Source organism: Dama dama, chromosome 11 (assembly GCF_033118175.1).
Source record: "Dama dama isolate Ldn47 chromosome 11, ASM3311817v1, whole genome shotgun sequence".
Lineage (NCBI taxonomy): Eukaryota > Metazoa > Chordata > Mammalia > Artiodactyla > Cervidae > Dama > Dama dama.
The window spans coordinates 10,407,188-10,425,837 of NC_083691.1; the positions used below are offsets into that span (position 1 = coordinate 10,407,188).

Consider the following 18,650-nt stretch of genomic DNA (forward strand, 5'->3'; position numbering starts at 1 on the left):
GCCATGGGGAGCTTGTGAAAGAATTTTTTTAAATTGGGGTTTATTAATAGTTGCTTTACAATAGTGTGTCAGTTTCTAACGTACAACAGAGTGAATCAGCTATGTGTATACATATATCCTCACCCTCTTCGACCTCCCTCCCCCTCACCCCCATCCTCCCCATCTAGGTAATCACAGAACCCTGAGCTGAGCTCCCTGTGCTATACAGAGGTTCCCACTAGCTAGCTACTTGACACATGATAGCTTGTGTACGTCAATCCCAGTCTCCCAATTCATCCCACCCCTGAAAAGGATATTAAGCATGGAAGTGATAACCTTCAGAGTTTGACTCCAGAAAGCACCCTCTGATGAAAAGGTAGGGTAATGGATTGCTGGAGGCAGCTTGGGAAACCTTGGGCTGGGTGATAAGCATGCCAGGAAGACTTGGTGAGTGGATAGAGTCTGTGGAACTTGGGACTGACCTAATGTCAACAACAAGGAGGAGGGCTAAATGAGAAGTATTCCAAACTCGAGGGGCTTTGTTCACTGTGCCAGACCCTCAAAGGCCAGAATCAGTCTTCCTCGCCTTCCATCTGTCGTGTCTAGCCCAGGGCATGGCACGTGGTAGGAGTTCAGTAAATGTTCAGCAAACAAATGAGTTAATTCATTGGGAGGCTCATGGTATCACCATTAGAAACCCAGTTACAAGGAAAAGGTTTGAGAAGGGAAGGATAATAAGTTTACAGTTGATTGTCTTATAAAATTTGAAGCAAAAAAGTGCTCAGAGTTCTCTCCCTTTCCACAAAAGGCAGGCCCAAGCCCTCCACTGCCAGTGGTGCTTCCTTGGGGGAGTTGGTGGAGACCCCTAAGAAGACCTTCAGCCTGCTGTCCCTCCCAGGGCTAGAACCCTTTCCAGCAGGGCCACGGGCACCAGTTTTGTTTACAGAACACCGTCACTGCAGGGGCTTCACCGTGTCTGCTCAGTAGCCTGGCAAGTACATGCAACTATTACTCTCATGTTACAGAGGAGACTGGGGTTCAGAGAGGGTGTTATTCACCCAAGCCAGTCTCTGGTGTAAGCAGATTTGAGTGTGAACCCCCAGATTCCACTGTATCATAACAACATCTGATGATTGAGAACAGTTGGGCCTTGGCTTGCTCTCCATTGACTCAGGTTGGAGTCCCTGCTTTTATATGGTTCAGTAAAGGCTGCAGACAAATGAAGTCTCCTTTTTGTTTGTTTCTTTTGTTTTTGTTCTTAGGTGCTTGTGACTAAATTCACTAATTTCACTGGCTGTCAAGGCTGTGTTAAGGAAAATGGGTTTGAACTGCTGTGGTTTTTGAGTACTGGACTGAATGTCAGAAACCTTTGCCATCACGGGAAATTCTGTCACTCTGGATTTACTATCTGTTCCCCACAGCTGAATTCCTCAGCAGTGTGATTTAGCACCCTGGCTCCCCATCAACCAGTTTTGGCATTTATTTGAATGCATTACCCCACTGGTTTCCATAAACTGTTTTACAATTGTTTAAAATAAATGACTGTTTATTTCCACAAAACCATCTGTATTTCTTTACAGAGCAACAGATAACTGTATGTAAAATTTGGTAATGTCACAGTGACTTGAGTTAAGAGAAACAGATTGGGTTGAAAAATTGGACGCTAAGGGACAGTGTTAAAGGTTTCCATTCTCTCTAACAAGTGATATCTGGATTTGAAGGAAGAAAAAATATTTCTTTTTTTTTTTTACAAGTAACATCTGGCCTTCTTTCTCCAAAGGGAAGTACACCTGCACCAGCTGGATGGGGACAGATTATGGACTCTAGGACTTCCCAGGGTGGCGAAGTGTCTGGCCCTGCACCTCCCTTCCTGCCTGAGCTGATGTGTGAAAGGCTGCTGTCCAGTGGCTTCCAGCCTTTTCCATGTTCTGAAGTTTTAGGTTACCTCTTCTCATTCTGATGTTCGGACACAGTTGCTGTGGCTAGAGAAGATGGGCCTGGGTGAGGGAACAGACTGACTAGGAGGTAGGACTGGCCCAGGTCAATGGTGGTCTTCTATTCTCCAGCCAGTATCCAAAGCAGCCAAGTGGCTCAGCTTTATCCACCCTAGCTCCATCCATCCCCAGGAAACCCATTCAGGTTTGGGGCACTGCTGGGAGTCTCCAACCAAAGGGGACTTTTGGAGTCCGACGGAGATAGAGCTTCAAGTCAGATGGTCTGGATGGTGGGCAGGCCGGCTGGGCTTCAGGGTCATCGTCAAGTACAACCATCCTGGTACCTCAGCCATCTTGGGAATGCAGGACTGTGGAAATGTGCTCCCCCCACCCAGTGGGCGTGTGGAAAGTACGAGAGACAGGCCCACCCAGAGATCTTTTTAGAATGAGCCTCACAGAGAAGGCAGGCAGTGGCACCTGGGCAGAACTTTGACTCCTCGACAGGGAAAGCATGAGTGCTGGAAGAGTGAAGTAGAGATCATTCCAGACAGAAGGCACAGTGGGTTGAAACAGCCTAGTTTTAGAGGCTGTTTCTAGATTATTATGTCATTAGGTGGGAGGTGGAGAAGAGGGAAATGAGACCAGTGTGGCAGACATAGAGGTTGCAGCCCCCTCTGGAGAGCTAGAAACACCCGCTTCTCTCTCTGAGTGCTGCTTGGAAATCAGAGGCGGCAACCCAGGCACGTCACTTAGCCGATCCTTGGAACAACTCTAAGAGGTAGGTTCTGTTATTAGCCCCCTTTTACAGATGTGAGAGTCAGCCACAGAAGGTTGTGTAAATTGCTCAGGGTCACACAGCTAATAAGTGGTAGAGCTGAAAATTCAAACCCAAGCAGTCTGGCTTACAACTGTTACACCATAGCCTCTCAAATGGTTTGGGGGTCAGGGAACCCCTGGATGGACACACACACACATACATCAGGGAACCCCCTGGATGAACACATGCACACGCGCACACACACACACACACACACACAGAGTTGAGCCTAGAGCAGGAATCAGATCAGACCTTCTCCCTACCCCCAGCTGCAGGGAATCCCGTGGACAGACACACACGCACACACACATTAGGGAACCCGCTGGACAGACGGACGGACACACACACACACGCACACACTCACACACACTCCCGCTGGACAGACGGACGGACGGACGGACACACACACACACACACACACACACAGTTGAACCTAGAGCAGGAATCAGATCAGACCTTCTCCCTACCCTCAACTGTAGGGATGGACTCCTGACACCCCGCCTTGTCACAAAGCCTGAGCTGAGGAAGGCATCAGGATGCCCCAGGAGGGGGTTGAATAGGCCAGACATACAGTATGGGATCCCTGTTGGTTTTCCACAGTACTGTCTGGAATCCATGAGGAGGTCAGGGCAGGCATGGGCTGGGCAGTGTGACCCTCGGTCTGTGGTCATTGGCTCTCTTTGGAATGGTCTCTGGGCACTAGCAGCCAGCCTCAGAGGCTTCATTCTTCACCTTTGCTGCCCAGCTCCTTTGAGCAGCTCCAGAAACCTCTGGGGCCCACTGCATGGCTTGACTTAGGACCACGGGAACTGCTAAACAGGCTCTGTCCCATTTTAGTCCCCGGCTCTCCAGCAGCCACTGAGCCCACATCATCTGAAGGGAGGCTCCAGGGGCTTCCGTCCCTAGTCTGGTCCTGCTGGAATCATCGCTAAAGTTATTCAACCTCAGTTTTTAAAATTGGATTTTTAATGACAGTAGTATTACTAATATATGCCCTCTGTGAAAAAGCCAAACAAGATAGAAGTCTGTAAAGAAAGCAAAAGCCTTCACCTTTGCTACTGCCTCACCCTACACCTGATGTAGTTCTAACAGAGTAACCGTGAGAACAGTTTGACTCACAGCCTTCCAGATTATGTTTGTATGTGTATGTGTTTTCAACAAATATGCATGCACACACACATGTAAATGCACATATGTAGCTGGGATCTTACTTTATTAAAATGGATCATGTGCTATACCTTCTGTATCTTTTTAAATTTAATAATATATCAAAGTAATATTCCCATGTCTTATTAACTTAAGCTTAATTTTTTTAACAGCACCATAACATCCCAGTGTACAGATATACTATGTTTACTTTCTAGTTTCCTACTCGAGGATATTTAGATTGTGTGCACTCTTTAGTGTTAAAACAGCGCCACAATGAACATCTTTGAACACACGTCGTCATGTGCTCAGAGTCATGTTTCTTAGGCTAGATTCCTTTGTCAGGTCATTATTGTTGTTCAACCACTCAGTCATGTCCAGCTCTTTGCAGCCCCACTGACTGTAGCCCACCCAGCTCCTCTTTCCTTGGGACTTCCCACGCAAGAATACGCATGTGTGTGTGTTATCACTTAGTCGTGTCTGACTCTCTGCGACCCCACTGACTGTAGCCCACCCGACTCCTCTTTCCTTGGGACTTCCCACGCAAGAATACGCATGTGTTTATGTTATCACTTAGCCGTGTCTGACTCTGCGACCCCACTGACTGTAGCCCACCCGGCTCCTCTGTCCTTGGGACTTCTCATGCAAGAATATGCATGTGTGTGTTATCACTTAGTCGTGTCCGACTCTTAGTGACCCCTTGGACTGTAGTCCACCAGGCTCCTCTGTCCATGGAGTTCTCCAGGCAAGAATACTGGAGTGAGTGGCCATTTCCTTCTCCAGGGGATCTTCCTGACCCAGGGATTGAACCTGCAACTCCTGCACTGGCAGGCGGGTTCTTCACCACTGAGCCACCAGGGTGGGTGTTCAGTTGGGTCAGGGTAGTTGTTGGGTCAGGGTAGTTCAGTTTTGTTTTTTTTTTTTAATTTTTTTTATTAGTTGGAGGCTAATTACTTCACAACATTTCAGTGGGTTTTATCATACATTGATATGAATCAGCCGTGGATTTACACGTCTTCCCCATCCCAATCCCCGCTCCCACCTCCCTCTCCACCCGATTCCTCTCGAAACATCCCACCCTCGCCTTCTCCCACAGAGTTCAAAAGTCTGTTCTGTATTTCTGTGTCTCTTTTTCTGTTTTGCATATAGGGTTATCGTTACCATCTTTCTAAATTCCATATATATGTGTTAGTATGCTGTAATGTTCTTTGTCTTTCTGGCTTACTTCACTCTGTATAAGGGGCTCCAGCTTCATCCATCTCATTAGGTAGTTCAGTTTTAAATGCCCCCTTATTGCAGTCATTCAGTTTAACAGAGCAAACCACCACCACCCCTGAGCACCTACAAAGAGCCCATTGGCTGTGTTGGAGCTCTGGGAGTAGAGAGTTGGGGGTTTTAATTTTTTTGTTGTTTTTTTCCTTCTTTTGGCTGCACTTTGAGACATGTAGGATCTTAGTTCCCAACCAGGGATCAAACCCACACCTCCTGCATTGGAAGCGTGGAGTCTTTACCACTGGACCCCTGGAAGTCCTGAGTTGGATTTTTAAAAAATTCCTCCCACCCTCATCTTCAGAGTGCCCTGACTGGGGGCAAAGGGGCGGAGGAGGACAATGACAAACAGATATCAGTGCTTCTAATACAGCCTGCCCCGGGCACTGAGAGGAACACTGCCCCAAAGCGGCTGGGATGAAAGAGCTCTTCTTAATTCTGACAAGGAGTCGGACAGGGCTGCAGAGAGGAGGGGAGCTGCCCAAAGGTGTGCCTCCCGACCCCTCTTAGGAGCCCTTCTGCGAGGCTGGGTGTTCAAGAAGAAATTTGTTCTGAAGAATTATGGTGCTCTTGCATTTTCTCCTACACAAAGAAGAAAATCTCAGCTGCACGCCCTTTCCTTTCCTCCTCTTGGCACTTTCTGATTGATGATTGGAAATGATGGCAATACATAAACTATTTTTCTTTTTATTTTATGACCTGGTAATAGCAGTAACATATTTCCAGTAAATGTTTTCTATCGCAATAAAAAAGTTGTAACAAGACTAGAAATGGGTATAGTTAAACCCTAAAGAAATCACACTTTCAGAACTGTGGATTGAGGCAGTAACTCTGTAAATCATTTAACTTGGAAAGAGGCCCCCTCCCCCCAACAAAATCAGGGCACGCAGATGGCGCTCGCTTTAAGTGCTCAGCAGATAGGTGCCCTCATGAGAGCTGAGGGACTCTCGGTTTCAGCCCCTCGAGACCCACTGCCCACTGTCTCTTCCTCCTGGTCTCCCACCTAGTGTCTTCACTTCTTTCTGAACTGATAAATTCTCTCAACCTTACAATTCTTTTTTTCTAACCCCAAATTCAAGAAGAGTGTAGAAAGCTCTTCCTGGAACACAGCATAGTGGTGTGGTTGAGAGCACAAGCCTGGACTCACACACCTGGATTCTCCTCCTGGCCTCACTGTGGACACGTGGCTTAGCCACTCTATGTGTTTTCCTCCTCTGTAAAATGGACTTAGAATAGGGCCTGCCTCATAGTTTTATGATTCAGAAAACTAATGCAGGTAAAGGACTTTGTTAAGGGCCAGGAAAGTCCTCAATGTTGTTATACTCTAAAATTTAGAGCAAATTGATGGTTTTATTTAAATTTGCATAGCAGTACAACAGCTGACATTTACTGAGTGCTTATTACATCCTAGACATTGTGTTCTGTGTAATCTTTGCAGTTACTCCACGAAGGTTTAGAGCAACTAATTTGCCCAGTGTCACAGAGCCTTTGTAAAAGAGCCAAGATTTTAACCCAAGTCTTTTAAACTCCAAAATTCAAACTTTAACCACCCCATGTCCACCGTCTAGGATTAGATGCTCACAACAAGAACAGGGAGGGTTACACTTTGTTTTCGTCTCTTTTTGTTTTGAACAGTGAGTTTTGGTTCTACTTGGTGATCTTACTGTCCCCTGGCAACAGCCTCTCACCTAGCTCTGAGGAACTGCTCTGAAGAGGTACGAGAGGAGCCAGGATACATATGAATTTTTTGGCTGGGACATACAAGTAGTCAGGTATACATCTTGGTATAAAATTACTGCTAATCATGAAAAAACAAGAACAGATCAAGATGGGTACACTTTGAATAGTTCTGTCTCACACCAGACATGTCCTCCTTTGTCTGGGAAAGATTTAAAGCCAATAATATTGAGAGCTTATGCTGTCAGAACTCCAGGGCCAGGCAAAAAGAAGCACTTTTTGCCCCCTGTTTTGAGGCAGAGTTGCCTTGTCCTCAACTGGAGCTTGTTTAGACTCTGTTACTCCTCAGAGGATGGATCGCTGCTGCTTCTGTGTGTCCGGTATCCTTAACGTGCTCTAAAAATTAGTCCTTCCCCAGCCTTTGTCTTTAATTTCTGGTTTTAGCTGACACCTTCATTAATGGTTCGGTGCAAGCTTTCTGTCGACATGAAGACGACTGTGTGAAAGTGGTTTTGCTGCCCTATCAATAATGGTCATAATTTCCCCAATACTCTCATCAGCAGTGAATTGAGTCTTGCAGCAAAGAAATGGAAACCCCAGTGCAGTGGTTTTAAAGCGATTTGTCTTGTAGACGGCGTCTTATTTCAGTAAAATCAGGTCAGTGCAGCACTGCTGGGTCAGATCTAAGTCAGATACAAATTAGTTGGAGGAAATTGATCATTCCAACCTTTAGGTTATTTTTAGCTTCTGTAGCTTTTTAATATCTCTTTTTTTCCCTTTATTTACCTTTGTGTTCATAAAGCTTAATAAAGTTTAAATGTCTTCTCAGTTTCCACCAAGCCTTTGACAATAGGAAAGCATGCTATCTCTCACCCCATGGTAGCAGCCTTTCTTCACAGTTTTGGGGTTCGCTCCAGTTACAATGTTGTTTGAACAGTTAAACCCACTCCTGCTCATCCTCTGGCCGGCCCCCTTTCTGGGGCTTGTTTATTGCCCACACTGGCCCCTCGACCAGTCTGTTCTTCGTTGCTATTGAAAGTTAATGGGGGCAAAATTGCATTCCCAAACATTTGAACCTGAAGTGGCCAGGGCCGAACTTAGTTGATCTCTGGTGATCGGTTCAATTTAGTTACGATTTTTTGCCATTAGGCCGGGGCTGAATGATGGTGATTTGGTTGAGGCCAAATGTCTGAAGAAAATTGGCTCTCTGATAAGAGTGCTGTTATCAGAGGGGGCTACCTTCTCATTTACATTTAGATGAGTATTGATTATTTATTTACTCAGAGAAGTGAGATTCGTTTCCAATCTTATCTTTCTCGTCTCTGCTTGTCAGCAGAAAGAGAGATAGAGCTCCTGACATCAGGCCAAGATAACAGCACTTTGTAGTAAAGATAAAAGTTGGAATGGGCCTTTTTCTAGTCTTGACTGAAAGGATAAGTTTTAAAAATTAGAACTGATGGGTCATGCTTTCAAAACCTTTCCTGAAGGTTTTGCAGTTTAACTAGGCAGGAGAATTGGTTTATTGGAACAGCCTTGGTCTTTCTTCTTTTGTAATAGGAATTGTATTTAATTTGATTATATTCGGCTGTTTCACTGAGAGCAAATTGTGTATTGGCTCAGAAGAGGCTGAAGTGTGACCTTACTGTCATGTCAGCTTGTTCCTTTCTTATTATTTAAATTCTAAATGATCCAACCCAAGCCTCAGAGTGGGTATAAGCTACAGTGGTTATTGCTTGCATATAATTCAGTGTTTATATTAAGATCAAATAGAAAATGATTATAGTCACTCCTAGAGGAAGAGTTACAAGCGATGGAGCTGACACTAAATGCAAACATTTTAGGATAGCTGATGTTGGTTCTGAGCTTGGATATTGACAGCATCAGCTTGTCGGTAATGGCTTTGGCTCAGTGAGGAACTCGGGATTCAGCTGGCCCCTGCCACAGATCAGACAAGGCGTGGCACAGCTTGCCTCATATGGGTCTCCCTGCCACCAGTCTTCTCAACCCACTGTTGGGAGGGCCACCAGGAGAAGTGTACCAAAATATAAAGCTGATGATGTCACTTCCCTGCTCTGTTAGCATCTGTTGCTTATAAGAGAGAACTTAGACTTTGACCAACACTCTGGGCCAAGCCTCCTAGCCCCAGCGTCCCCTTGAACCCGCACAGAGCCTAGGCCTTTCCTCCGCTGAATTTCCTCTGGGCTCAGGCAGGGGCTCTTCAATACCTTCTTGCCTTTGCACATTCTGTTCCTTCTGTAGGGATGCGCTACTTCCCCCTTCTCCCAGCTCCCAGCCCCACTTCAAGACTAAGTTCAGACGTGTCCCCCTCAGAGAAGGCAGCAGTTCATTGTCCCCGCTTCTGGATTCCCACAGCGCTTGTCCTGACCTGGGGAAGAGCACTGGCTGGGGCTCTTTGATATTTTTATCTGCTCATGTGTGTCTTGCCACCTCCCCCAGCCTGCAGGAGGTCAGAAATCACCTATTATTCATCTCTGTGTCTGGGACACTGTTGTTGCTTCTTAAATGTTTGCTAGGTGAATGTATCGATGGCATGGCCACATCACATATCTTTTGGTATCTGTGCTGCCGTGGTTTGTTCGATGGGCATGGTAGGTACTCATCATTTTTAGACTATATTCTTAGGACCACAGAGACTAAGGAACTTTAGGAATCCTGGCTGCTGAACAAGTCTCTAATCTCAAATGCTGCCTGTAGCTTAAAAGCAAGCTTGTTTAAATAGATCTGCCTGCTCTGCCACCTGTACTCCTACCTCAGACACACATGAGAAAGGATACGGATGTCTGCTTGATGCCAGCATTCCCCACCACCCTGTACCATCGCTTAACAGGGCTGTTGGCTTGTGACTGAGGCTAGGGACCTGCCTGAGCCTCCCGCGGCAGTTCCTGCTGCATCCAGCCTGTTCTAACAGTAACAGCGGCCGCCGCTGAGCCCCTCTAATCCGCACAGCACCCTTCTCAGGTCCAATATGCAGAGGTTGTTACTTCCCAGAATGCATGGTGAGAGGGTACAGACGCCAGAGTTCTCTACTGAAAACCCAGCCCTTCCTCTTATTTGCTCATACTTAACTTTTTCTGGCTACAAGCAGCTCTTTCAGGTTAAAGCTGCTCTTCAAGCTAACAAACAAAAAATAACGTGAAGACACATCCCTGAAGGTGTTCAGCCTTTTCCTTTATCGCTCTCCAGATAGGTGGGCCTTCACCCTGTTTTGATGCTCAGCAATAATAATGATAGGTTAATTCATTTATATCCCACTTCAATCTGAAAAGCAGTTAGAATAGATACACTAAAGGGATTAAAAAAAAAAATGCATGAATTGGAAAACTCCCTGAAAGAAAAGGAAAATAAAGGTCTGGAGATTTAACTGACCCAGAAATGCGTGTTCAGTCATCACACATCTAGTGCTGAGCTTCCTCACAGGCAAAGGAGAAAGGAACACAGTATCAGTTAATTGCCAGATTTATGTTAAACTGTCCAAAGGTACAAACACGCCAGTTTCTCTGAGGAACTACAGCATTTACCGCTAGGTCTGAAGGAGGTTTCTTCCGTGGATCTTTAGAAGTAAGATGCAGAATGATAGTGACAATGGTGTGGCCTCTCTCTCTTCACTCTTCAGGCTTTTGCCCTTGCTTCCCGTTGGATTTCAGCCCTCAGCTGGCCCTCAGCTGTTAAGCAAGGACATGCCAAATGCTTTTACATTTCAGGCGAGGATTAAAGAAAAAGCATTGAGGAAGCTGAACTAAGCATATATCCACCATCCAACAGATAGTACAGATTTCCTTTGAAACTTACATGCTAAGATGTTTGCTTTGGGTTTACAAAATCCCTTAAAAATCCTGCCTGGGTATTATAACTTGGAGCCCTCCCAAAGTGCCCAGAGCAGTATTTTGTTCCTAGACCATTCGGTGACATGGTTTTACTGTAATAAATACATCATCAGAATGCCCAAGCAGGTTTTCTCGTCTCTGCAGAGTAACCTACAATCTTCCTTTTGCATTCCTCTGCTGTGAGGGAGAGGGGATGGAGCTCCATACACAGCTGTGACATTTTACAAACCTCTTTCCAAAGAGTGGATGTTGCCTTGAAAACGATGTCACGTTTGGTGTGAAAGAGCCTCATATTTTTATATAATCACTTCTTTGGCAAAAGTATGTTAATGGAAACTGACCTCACAGCTTGTCTTTGTAAAACGGCTTTTGGCTGCTGTTTTTCCTCTCCTCCTGTGTCAGCTGCCTGAAAATCAAATTAACATTTGATAGAAACTAGTGTTTGATATATAGTAGGTCTGGGTTGTTATAATCTTGATTATCATCAACAGACATTTATTAAGAACATACAAGTGAGTTCAACTACGTCCATGTGTAATGTGTAGACTGCAGGCCTGGGCAGTCTGAGGTATGAAGCCTAGTTCCACCACTTCCTGTGGACATTGAGCAAGTTATTTAGCCTCTGTAAGTCATGATTTCTTCCTCTATAAAATGGAATTTGTACTCTTTACATCCTAAGATAATCAAGAGTGAAAGAGATGAGGTATATATATGAAAGGCCGACCACAGTACCTAGCACATGGTAGACCTTGTTCTCTTCTGTTATGATCTCTTCTAAAAGTCTGATAATGTGGATGACCATGGTGGAAGCTTAAATAACACTATTAATGTTCTGTTCTAACTGCTTTATAACTATTAACTTACTCACTCCTCAGACCTATAAAGTAGTAGCTGCTATTATTATCCCCATTTTATAGATGAAGAAACAGAGAGGTTTAAGTAAGTTGGCCCAAAGTCGCAGAGCTACGTTTCTCAGCCAGGACTAGACCAAGGCAGTCTGGCCCCAAGTGCATGCCCTTCATCATCGGGCTATATTGCTTCTCATGTATCCCCTGCCTCTCATTACACAGTATGACCTAGAGTTTATCAGTCTGGCCTTTTCAGAGGAAAACGTGTAAAATGGTCTTTCTCCATGAGCTGTCTCATCCAGCATTCAGGCAAGAATCATGAGAGAAATTTAGATTTGTAATAGGCAGTTTTCTATTTAGATCCAGATCTGGAGTCTCATCTAAGCTTAACTAGCCTCCCCTCCGAAAAGTTAAGACCCATCTGTCCTTTGCCATATTCAGAAGTGGGTTAGCAAGTTGTTCTTAGTTTTTGTGGAAGACCCTGGAGAACCGAGAGCAAAAGATGATGCTCGACATTTTAGTTACTTAGAAAACCAGACATACATAGGAATATTCTTAAGAAAGATGGGGAGAGGATCTTCGTGGATAGATGGCAAAATAAGGTTGTCCTGTATTCCTAAGGAACCCAGATATAGCACTGGGATACTTAGCACTTGTGGATTTCACTAAAATAATTATTTCAGATCATTTATTATAGAAATGAGTGTATAGAAACCACAAATAATTTAGAACCCAAATGAATCCACAGAGCTACCAAAAATATATACTTAAGGTATAAACTGTGGGGTTTTTTTTTTTAATATAGGTCAGTCATTTATAGTTTGTTAAAGGAAGAAAGCTTCAAAAATACATAGGCTTTAGTGCCAAAGACCCTTGGTTTCATTCCCCCATCCTGCTTCCTACCTGTGTGATCTTAGACTGGTTGCATTGATCCCTCGCTTCAGGGTCCCAGTCTGTCAAATGAGGGTAGTAATATCTGCCTCTCAGAGTTGCTGTGAGGATTTAGTAAGGTAACATATGCGGAGTGCTAATATATGATGGCTGTGCGGCAATCTAGAAACATCATGATACTAGGCTCAAGGAGAAAGTCCTCCAGCAACTTTTAGGAAACAAATTATTTTTGTAGAAAAATCTACAGAACTCAAGAAACAAGGAAGTAAATATGCAATGATGGCATTTACGGCTTAGAGAGTGATGCAGGGACCTGTGTTTAGCGGTAAGGGACCCTTCCTAGTACTCCCTGCCTCCCCTGGTTTCCCTCATCCGTGTTTCCCAGGCAGCCACAGAGACCAAAAGGAACAAGTGTATAATGGAGACCAGCCTGAAATACACCCTGAAGCTGCCAGGCCTTGGCTCCCAGAATCAGGAAGGGGGTGGCTTGCTTACTATCTACTTGTCAGGTAGGCAGAAAGCTCTGGACACCCAAAACCCTATATGCTGTGCTCAGAATGACCATGCCAGGTTACAGGGTTACTGAAGATGAAAGCATTGATCTAAATAAACAGATAATATCTAGTTTCGATTAAAGTATCGCAAATGAAAGACCTATTGGAGATGCCACAGTGTTTGGTAGTTACAGTATCCTCAGAAAAATGGCATAGTAAGAAACTGGAGGACTTACAAGTATATATAATGTTTTTAAAATGATAAATAAAAATGGCTTTTATTTAAGTTGTTACAGGAAATTCGAAAAATACAGGAAACCACTAAGGAAAAATAAAAACAGTCATTATTGCACTCTCCAGTGTAGTCACTGTTCACCTTTTGGAAGTAACCTTCCAGTACACCCCCCCATTACTTTACATATATTTTTCACCATTAAAACCATCTTACACATGTTATGTTACAATTTTTCATAAACTAGCATATTATAAACATGTTTGATAAAATCAAATACTTTTGCAACATCCCTTTTAATATCTTCATGGTATTTCACAATATTTTGTTTAGCCAGCCTCCCTATTAGAGTCTCAGAGTTGCTCAGTTGTGTCCAACTCTTTGAGACTCCATGGACTGTAGCCCATCTGGCTCCTCTGTCCTTGGAGTTCTGGCAAGACTACTGGAATCGGTTGCCATTTCCTTCTCCAGGGGATCTTCCCGACCCAGGGATCGAACCCGGGTCTCCTGCGTTGCAGGCAGATTCTTTGTCATCTGAACCACCAGTTGTTAGATCTGGGTTATTCCCACATTTGACTGTCATTAAAAAAATGAGTTATTACAGCTAAACTTTATACCCAGATTTCACTGTAAATTCATAGGAGCGAATGTCAGTGCATATGCACTGTGTTGCTGGGAGATACCAGGGGTGTGCGAAATTAACAGGCCAGTATTTTAGAAAGCAGCTCCCCAAGTCTAGGGGTGGCTCTCTTCTCTATAATAGGCCGAAACTGCCCAGGGCTGTGAAAGAGGGGTGTTAGGGAGGGGACAGTGGCAGGTGAGGGGGCAGGGGAGAGGGATCTTAGGACTCTCTCAACAGCTAAGTTTCCTTCAAGCTCATCTGGGTGTGACTTGCAGTGACTACTTCCCACCAGTGAGTGTGAAAGCATCCGGTGACAGCAGCAGGCAGGCTTGGTAATTGACAGACGTTGGCACTGCCAGGTGGTGGCTCACAGAAACTGAGAATTATCTGTATTTCCATACCTTTATTCGCTTCATGTTTTTGGAATTGAAATTGAACTGTGTAGAATGTTGAACTGCAATGCATTCTTGACCAGAATACAGTGTACTAGAATTTATAAGAACTATATAGACTTCTGAGCATGCATGTCCTTAAATAGCTGTATGTGTCTTGAGCATTGTTAACTTAGGGCAGGCTTAAAACCTCTAAGCAGTGTAAAAAATGACTGAACGTATGTAAGAATTCTGAAAATCAGCAGAAATGCTAGTGAAATACCAGTTAGAGAAAAGATCAAATATACCATGAAACTGAACTCCAACTGCAGTGCTGCGGATGAACTTAGACCGTGGGAGAGGAATGACTTGAGATGAGTGAAATGCCTCCAAGACTGATGAAGGAGAGGTGTCGGATGTGAATAACCGACAAGATGACGACAGCTGAGAAACATATCCAAAAATACCTGTTCCGCCTGGGAGCCCCGCAAGGCCTCTGGCGCTTCCTCAGATCTCTCCCACCTCCTGTCTGACCAAACATGCCTTTCATAGTCAAAATAATCAGACAGTTTCTTACACCTCTAATCTTTTCAATACCCATTAACAACAACAGGAGCAGTCTTTTGAATCCAATCATTGGATCGTTAGGTGTTATCTGAGGAGAACAAGGTTGTCATTTGGCTTGTCAAAGAAATACATGAATAAATGTATAAAATGCCCCAGTGTTTTAAGATCTTTCAGAACCCCCTTGAGATGAAGGGTAGCTAATATTCCTGGTCTTCAGTATTACTGAACCTGTGCCTCTTGTGTTTTCATAAATATTTCAACAAAAACATGAATCAGCAGCTACTATCCTTCTGTCACTATAACCCCCAAACCTAGACTTTATTTTTTAACCCTATCTGCTTTTTAAAAATTTTTCTGCATTTTTGGGTTGTCATCATATTTGAGTTCTAAGCATACTTTATTTCTGCTTGTTATTGATTATTCATTATCATATGATAATTATAATGTTGTAGGAGTGCCTCCTATGAGGCAGGTACATTACTAAGTATTTTTCCTGTGTCATCTCTAATCTTCACAATAACCCTTCAAGGTATGTGTTCCCACATTACACATCAGGAAACAGAGATTCAGGGAGGGAAGGGTACCTGCTCCTATCTGGGAAACCATTGTAGCTACAATGGTGGTTCCAAGTCAGTCCGACTCAAAAGCCTTTTACCTCTCATCTCGTTTAGGGGAGAACTGCACAAAAGTAGACCCGATAATAGAACAGACAAGTATGTGAAACTGTGTGGGGAAAAAATCTCATACTCTTCCACCTTGGATAGCTAAGACCCCAAGCAGACATCAGTGTTTTCCTAATGCGTTATTAGCTTTTCACTGGCGTGTGGTGTTTTCTTAATGTTCAGTTCACTGTTTCAGCCTCCTCCCCTCCTCCTGCCCCTTTGATCTTCCAGGCCCTCAGTACCGCCTGGAGAAGCAGAGCGAGCCCAACGTCGCCGTGGACCTGGAGAGCACCTTGGAGAGCCAGAGCGCCTGGGAGTTCTGCCTGGTCCGCGAGAACAGTACGTTGGCCTCCTCGCTCCGTGTCTGCTTTTGTCCGTTGCCACATGCTCACTAGTCCCGTGTCTGGGAACGCTCAGTGGTCTGGCCTCCCTAGGCAGATTTGAAGTGACTGTTTTCCAAAGCAGACCTCAGCCTTCATGCCAGAAGTGTAATCCCAGGGTGAAATGATTGATTTCATGCTTTTTGGTAAAGAGTCTGCATCCTGCTTGGCCCTCTGTGATTAATATTTAATCTGTTAAACTGTTGTCTTCCTAAATTAGGAACAGTCCTGGAAACGCTTGGAAATGTGAGGCCTTTTCTGTGGCAAAGGCTATTTTGTATATAAAGCAACTGGCCCTGTCAATATCACTGGTCAGTCATCAGGTTTTAGAAAATTCTGACCATTTTCATACTCTTGGCTGGAGGCAGCGTAGGGTGGTTCCTAGTGCTGTGTATAAAGCCTCTTTAAAATTGAGTTAATTTCTTGCCTTCTCTTTAGAGTTTCAGATTTGTGAATTTTGGCCATTCCTCTCTTCTGTACCCCAGTTGACTTAAAGGAGCAACATGTGGAAACTGATCTCAGCAGCCATCTCTCCCTCATTCCTGCTTCATTCAGGGCTTTCCCACAGGCAGTTCCTTCTTTCCTCTACTCTGGTTGACTTTCTTATCCTTCTTCTCAGTTTAAGTGTCACCTTGATAGAGGCCACCTGTTGTCTCCCTGTTCCCTCATTGCCTCAACCCCATCCATCCCTCACTTGGGTCCCCAGCTATATTCCATCATAGAGCATACTACTTTTTCTTCATGGCATATATTTCTGTTTATAATTATCTATTTTTCCACATGAATGATTGATGTCTGTCTCTCCCACTACACTGTCAAGTCTTTGAGGGTATACCTGATCCATACCAGATTGACCTTTATTAATTCACCTAATATTCACTCATCACCCATATGGGCCTTGCGCTGCACGTTGGAACTCTGTAGTGGATTCTGTCTCAAATTGTTGACTTCTTGTTATTTGAATAAGATAAAAGTTTATTTGTTAGAATATTGGTATAGACTTTGGATATATAACACTTAGATATGCAAAAAAATTTCAGGTAACAAAGTATAATGAAAATTTTGAGCCTCCCTTCTCTCCCCTAATTCCTCTCCGGGAGACAACAGTTGTTCCCAGTGTCTTTGGTATCTTTCCAGGGATCATCTAAGCATATGCAAACATATTTTATATATGTGCATGAATACACCCACATAAAGACATATATATATATATATACACACATATATATACACACACACACACACACACACACATTTGGGATCCCTGATGGCTCAGCTGGTAAAGAATCCACCTGCAATGCAGGAGCCCCCAGTTCAATCCCTGGGTTGGGAAGATCCCCTGGAGAAGGGATAGGCTACCCACTCCAGTATTCTTGGGCTTCCTTTGTGGCTTAGCTGGTAAAGAATCCGCCTGCAGTGCGGGAGACTTGGGTTTGATCCCTGGCTTGGGAAGATCCCTTGGAGAAGAGAAAGGCTATGCACTCCAGTATTCTGGCCTGGAGAATTCCATAAACTGTATAATCCATGGGGTCGCACACATATTTCCCCCTTTTAGCAACAAATGGTAGCAAACTGTCATCAGTGTTCTACATTTTTCTTTTATCATTTTAACAATAAATCACATAGAGAATACTGCATATGTTGCATCAATCCATATATTGTTCCATATATAAATTTACCTCTTTCTAATTGCTGTATAGTATTCCACAGTATGCTGTGATTCCAAATTAGATGTGATTTGGGGTTTTGGGGTTTTTTTCTTTGAGGATAAGGTGCAACTTTCCTCTACTGGGAAAGAAAAGCTGTAAGGATTGATGGGTAAAGTTTTGAAATCTAGTCTCTTGTTCTTACTCTACTTCCACTTCCAGGCGTAGTCTTAATTAAGTTGTGTGACCTCTGTTAGCCTCAGCACCCCCATCTTAAAGGGTCTGCAGGGTCCTCTCACTGCTTACCGTAGAGTCAAAATCACTTTGTTAGTGAAAGAAGACCGTCCCAGCACATACAGAATGTGCCAGGGAGTCAGTGGTTTGGAATCAATAGAATATTATAACTAGTCTCTGTAAGATGGAAGTAAACTATAAAAACTATTTATTCTTTTTTAGAGAAAAGATTTTTCTTTAATTTTAAATAGAAAATTCCATCAGAAACGCGTATTGTTCCCCACTAGCTACCTATTAAGAAGTTATACTGAGACAAAGAAAAATGTTTCAAAAATAAAATTTTTTTCACTTTTGTCACTGTATTTGATCAGGATAGGCTTGCTATCCTTAAAGCCATTTTAGAAGTAAGCTAAATTATAAGCATCTGTTGTGCAGTGTTTAAGGGGATATGCTGTCAAGCCAGACCCTCAGTTCACATTCTGGCCTTGCCACTAACTGGCTGTGTGACCTTGGACAACTTACTTAACCTCTCTTAGGTAGTTAATTTACCCTCATAAGGTTGATGGGCGGATTCATAAAGCTCTTAGAATGGTGCCTGGGACATAATAAAACACTCAATAAATATTAACTGTAATTAATAAATAACAGAGGAGCAGCATTCCTTGGCTCATAAAGCAGATGAGGCATGGATGTGGCAGTCTGAAGCGCTAGGGGCTCTCAAGGAGGTGTGTGGCGGGGGGAGGGAGTGATGCAGAATGGAGGGGGAAAAGGAGAGTGGGGGCCAGGGCAAGTGCGGAAGTCTGTGTCACGGGACCAGAGAGCTTAGAAGCGGGGTGCTTTCCGGCACCTGTGCTTTGGTGTCCCAGAAGAGGTACACCTAGAGAAAAAGCGTTTGATTGAGAAGACTGCTGTAAGAGCAGGAAGAAGCCTTTCAGATTTTCTTCCGTGGAGGGACAGGGCATGGCTTTTTATACCAATTACATCAAAAGATTTTTTTAAATTATTCAGACCTTGTACTGTAAGGCCTTATGCTATA

The 18,650-nt window shown here is 43.9% G+C and overlaps 1 protein-coding gene across 9 annotated transcripts in view; it reads left to right on the forward strand.

The window, feature by feature from the left end:
- The window catches only part of MAPKAP1 (MAPK associated protein 1), a 228,496-nt gene that overhangs the window by 155,817 nt on the left and 54,029 nt on the right, over positions 1-18,650 (forward strand). For 8 of the 9 annotated variants that reach the window (XM_061154649.1, XM_061154651.1, XM_061154648.1 and 5 more), the window contains one exon: positions 15,586-15,693. The exons of the other annotated variant lie outside the window; for it this stretch is intronic. In XM_061154649.1, coding sequence (XP_061010632.1) covers positions 15,586-15,693 — 108 coding nt within the window. The remainder of the gene's footprint in view (positions 1-15,585; positions 15,694-18,650) is intronic. 9 annotated transcript variants of the gene reach the window in all.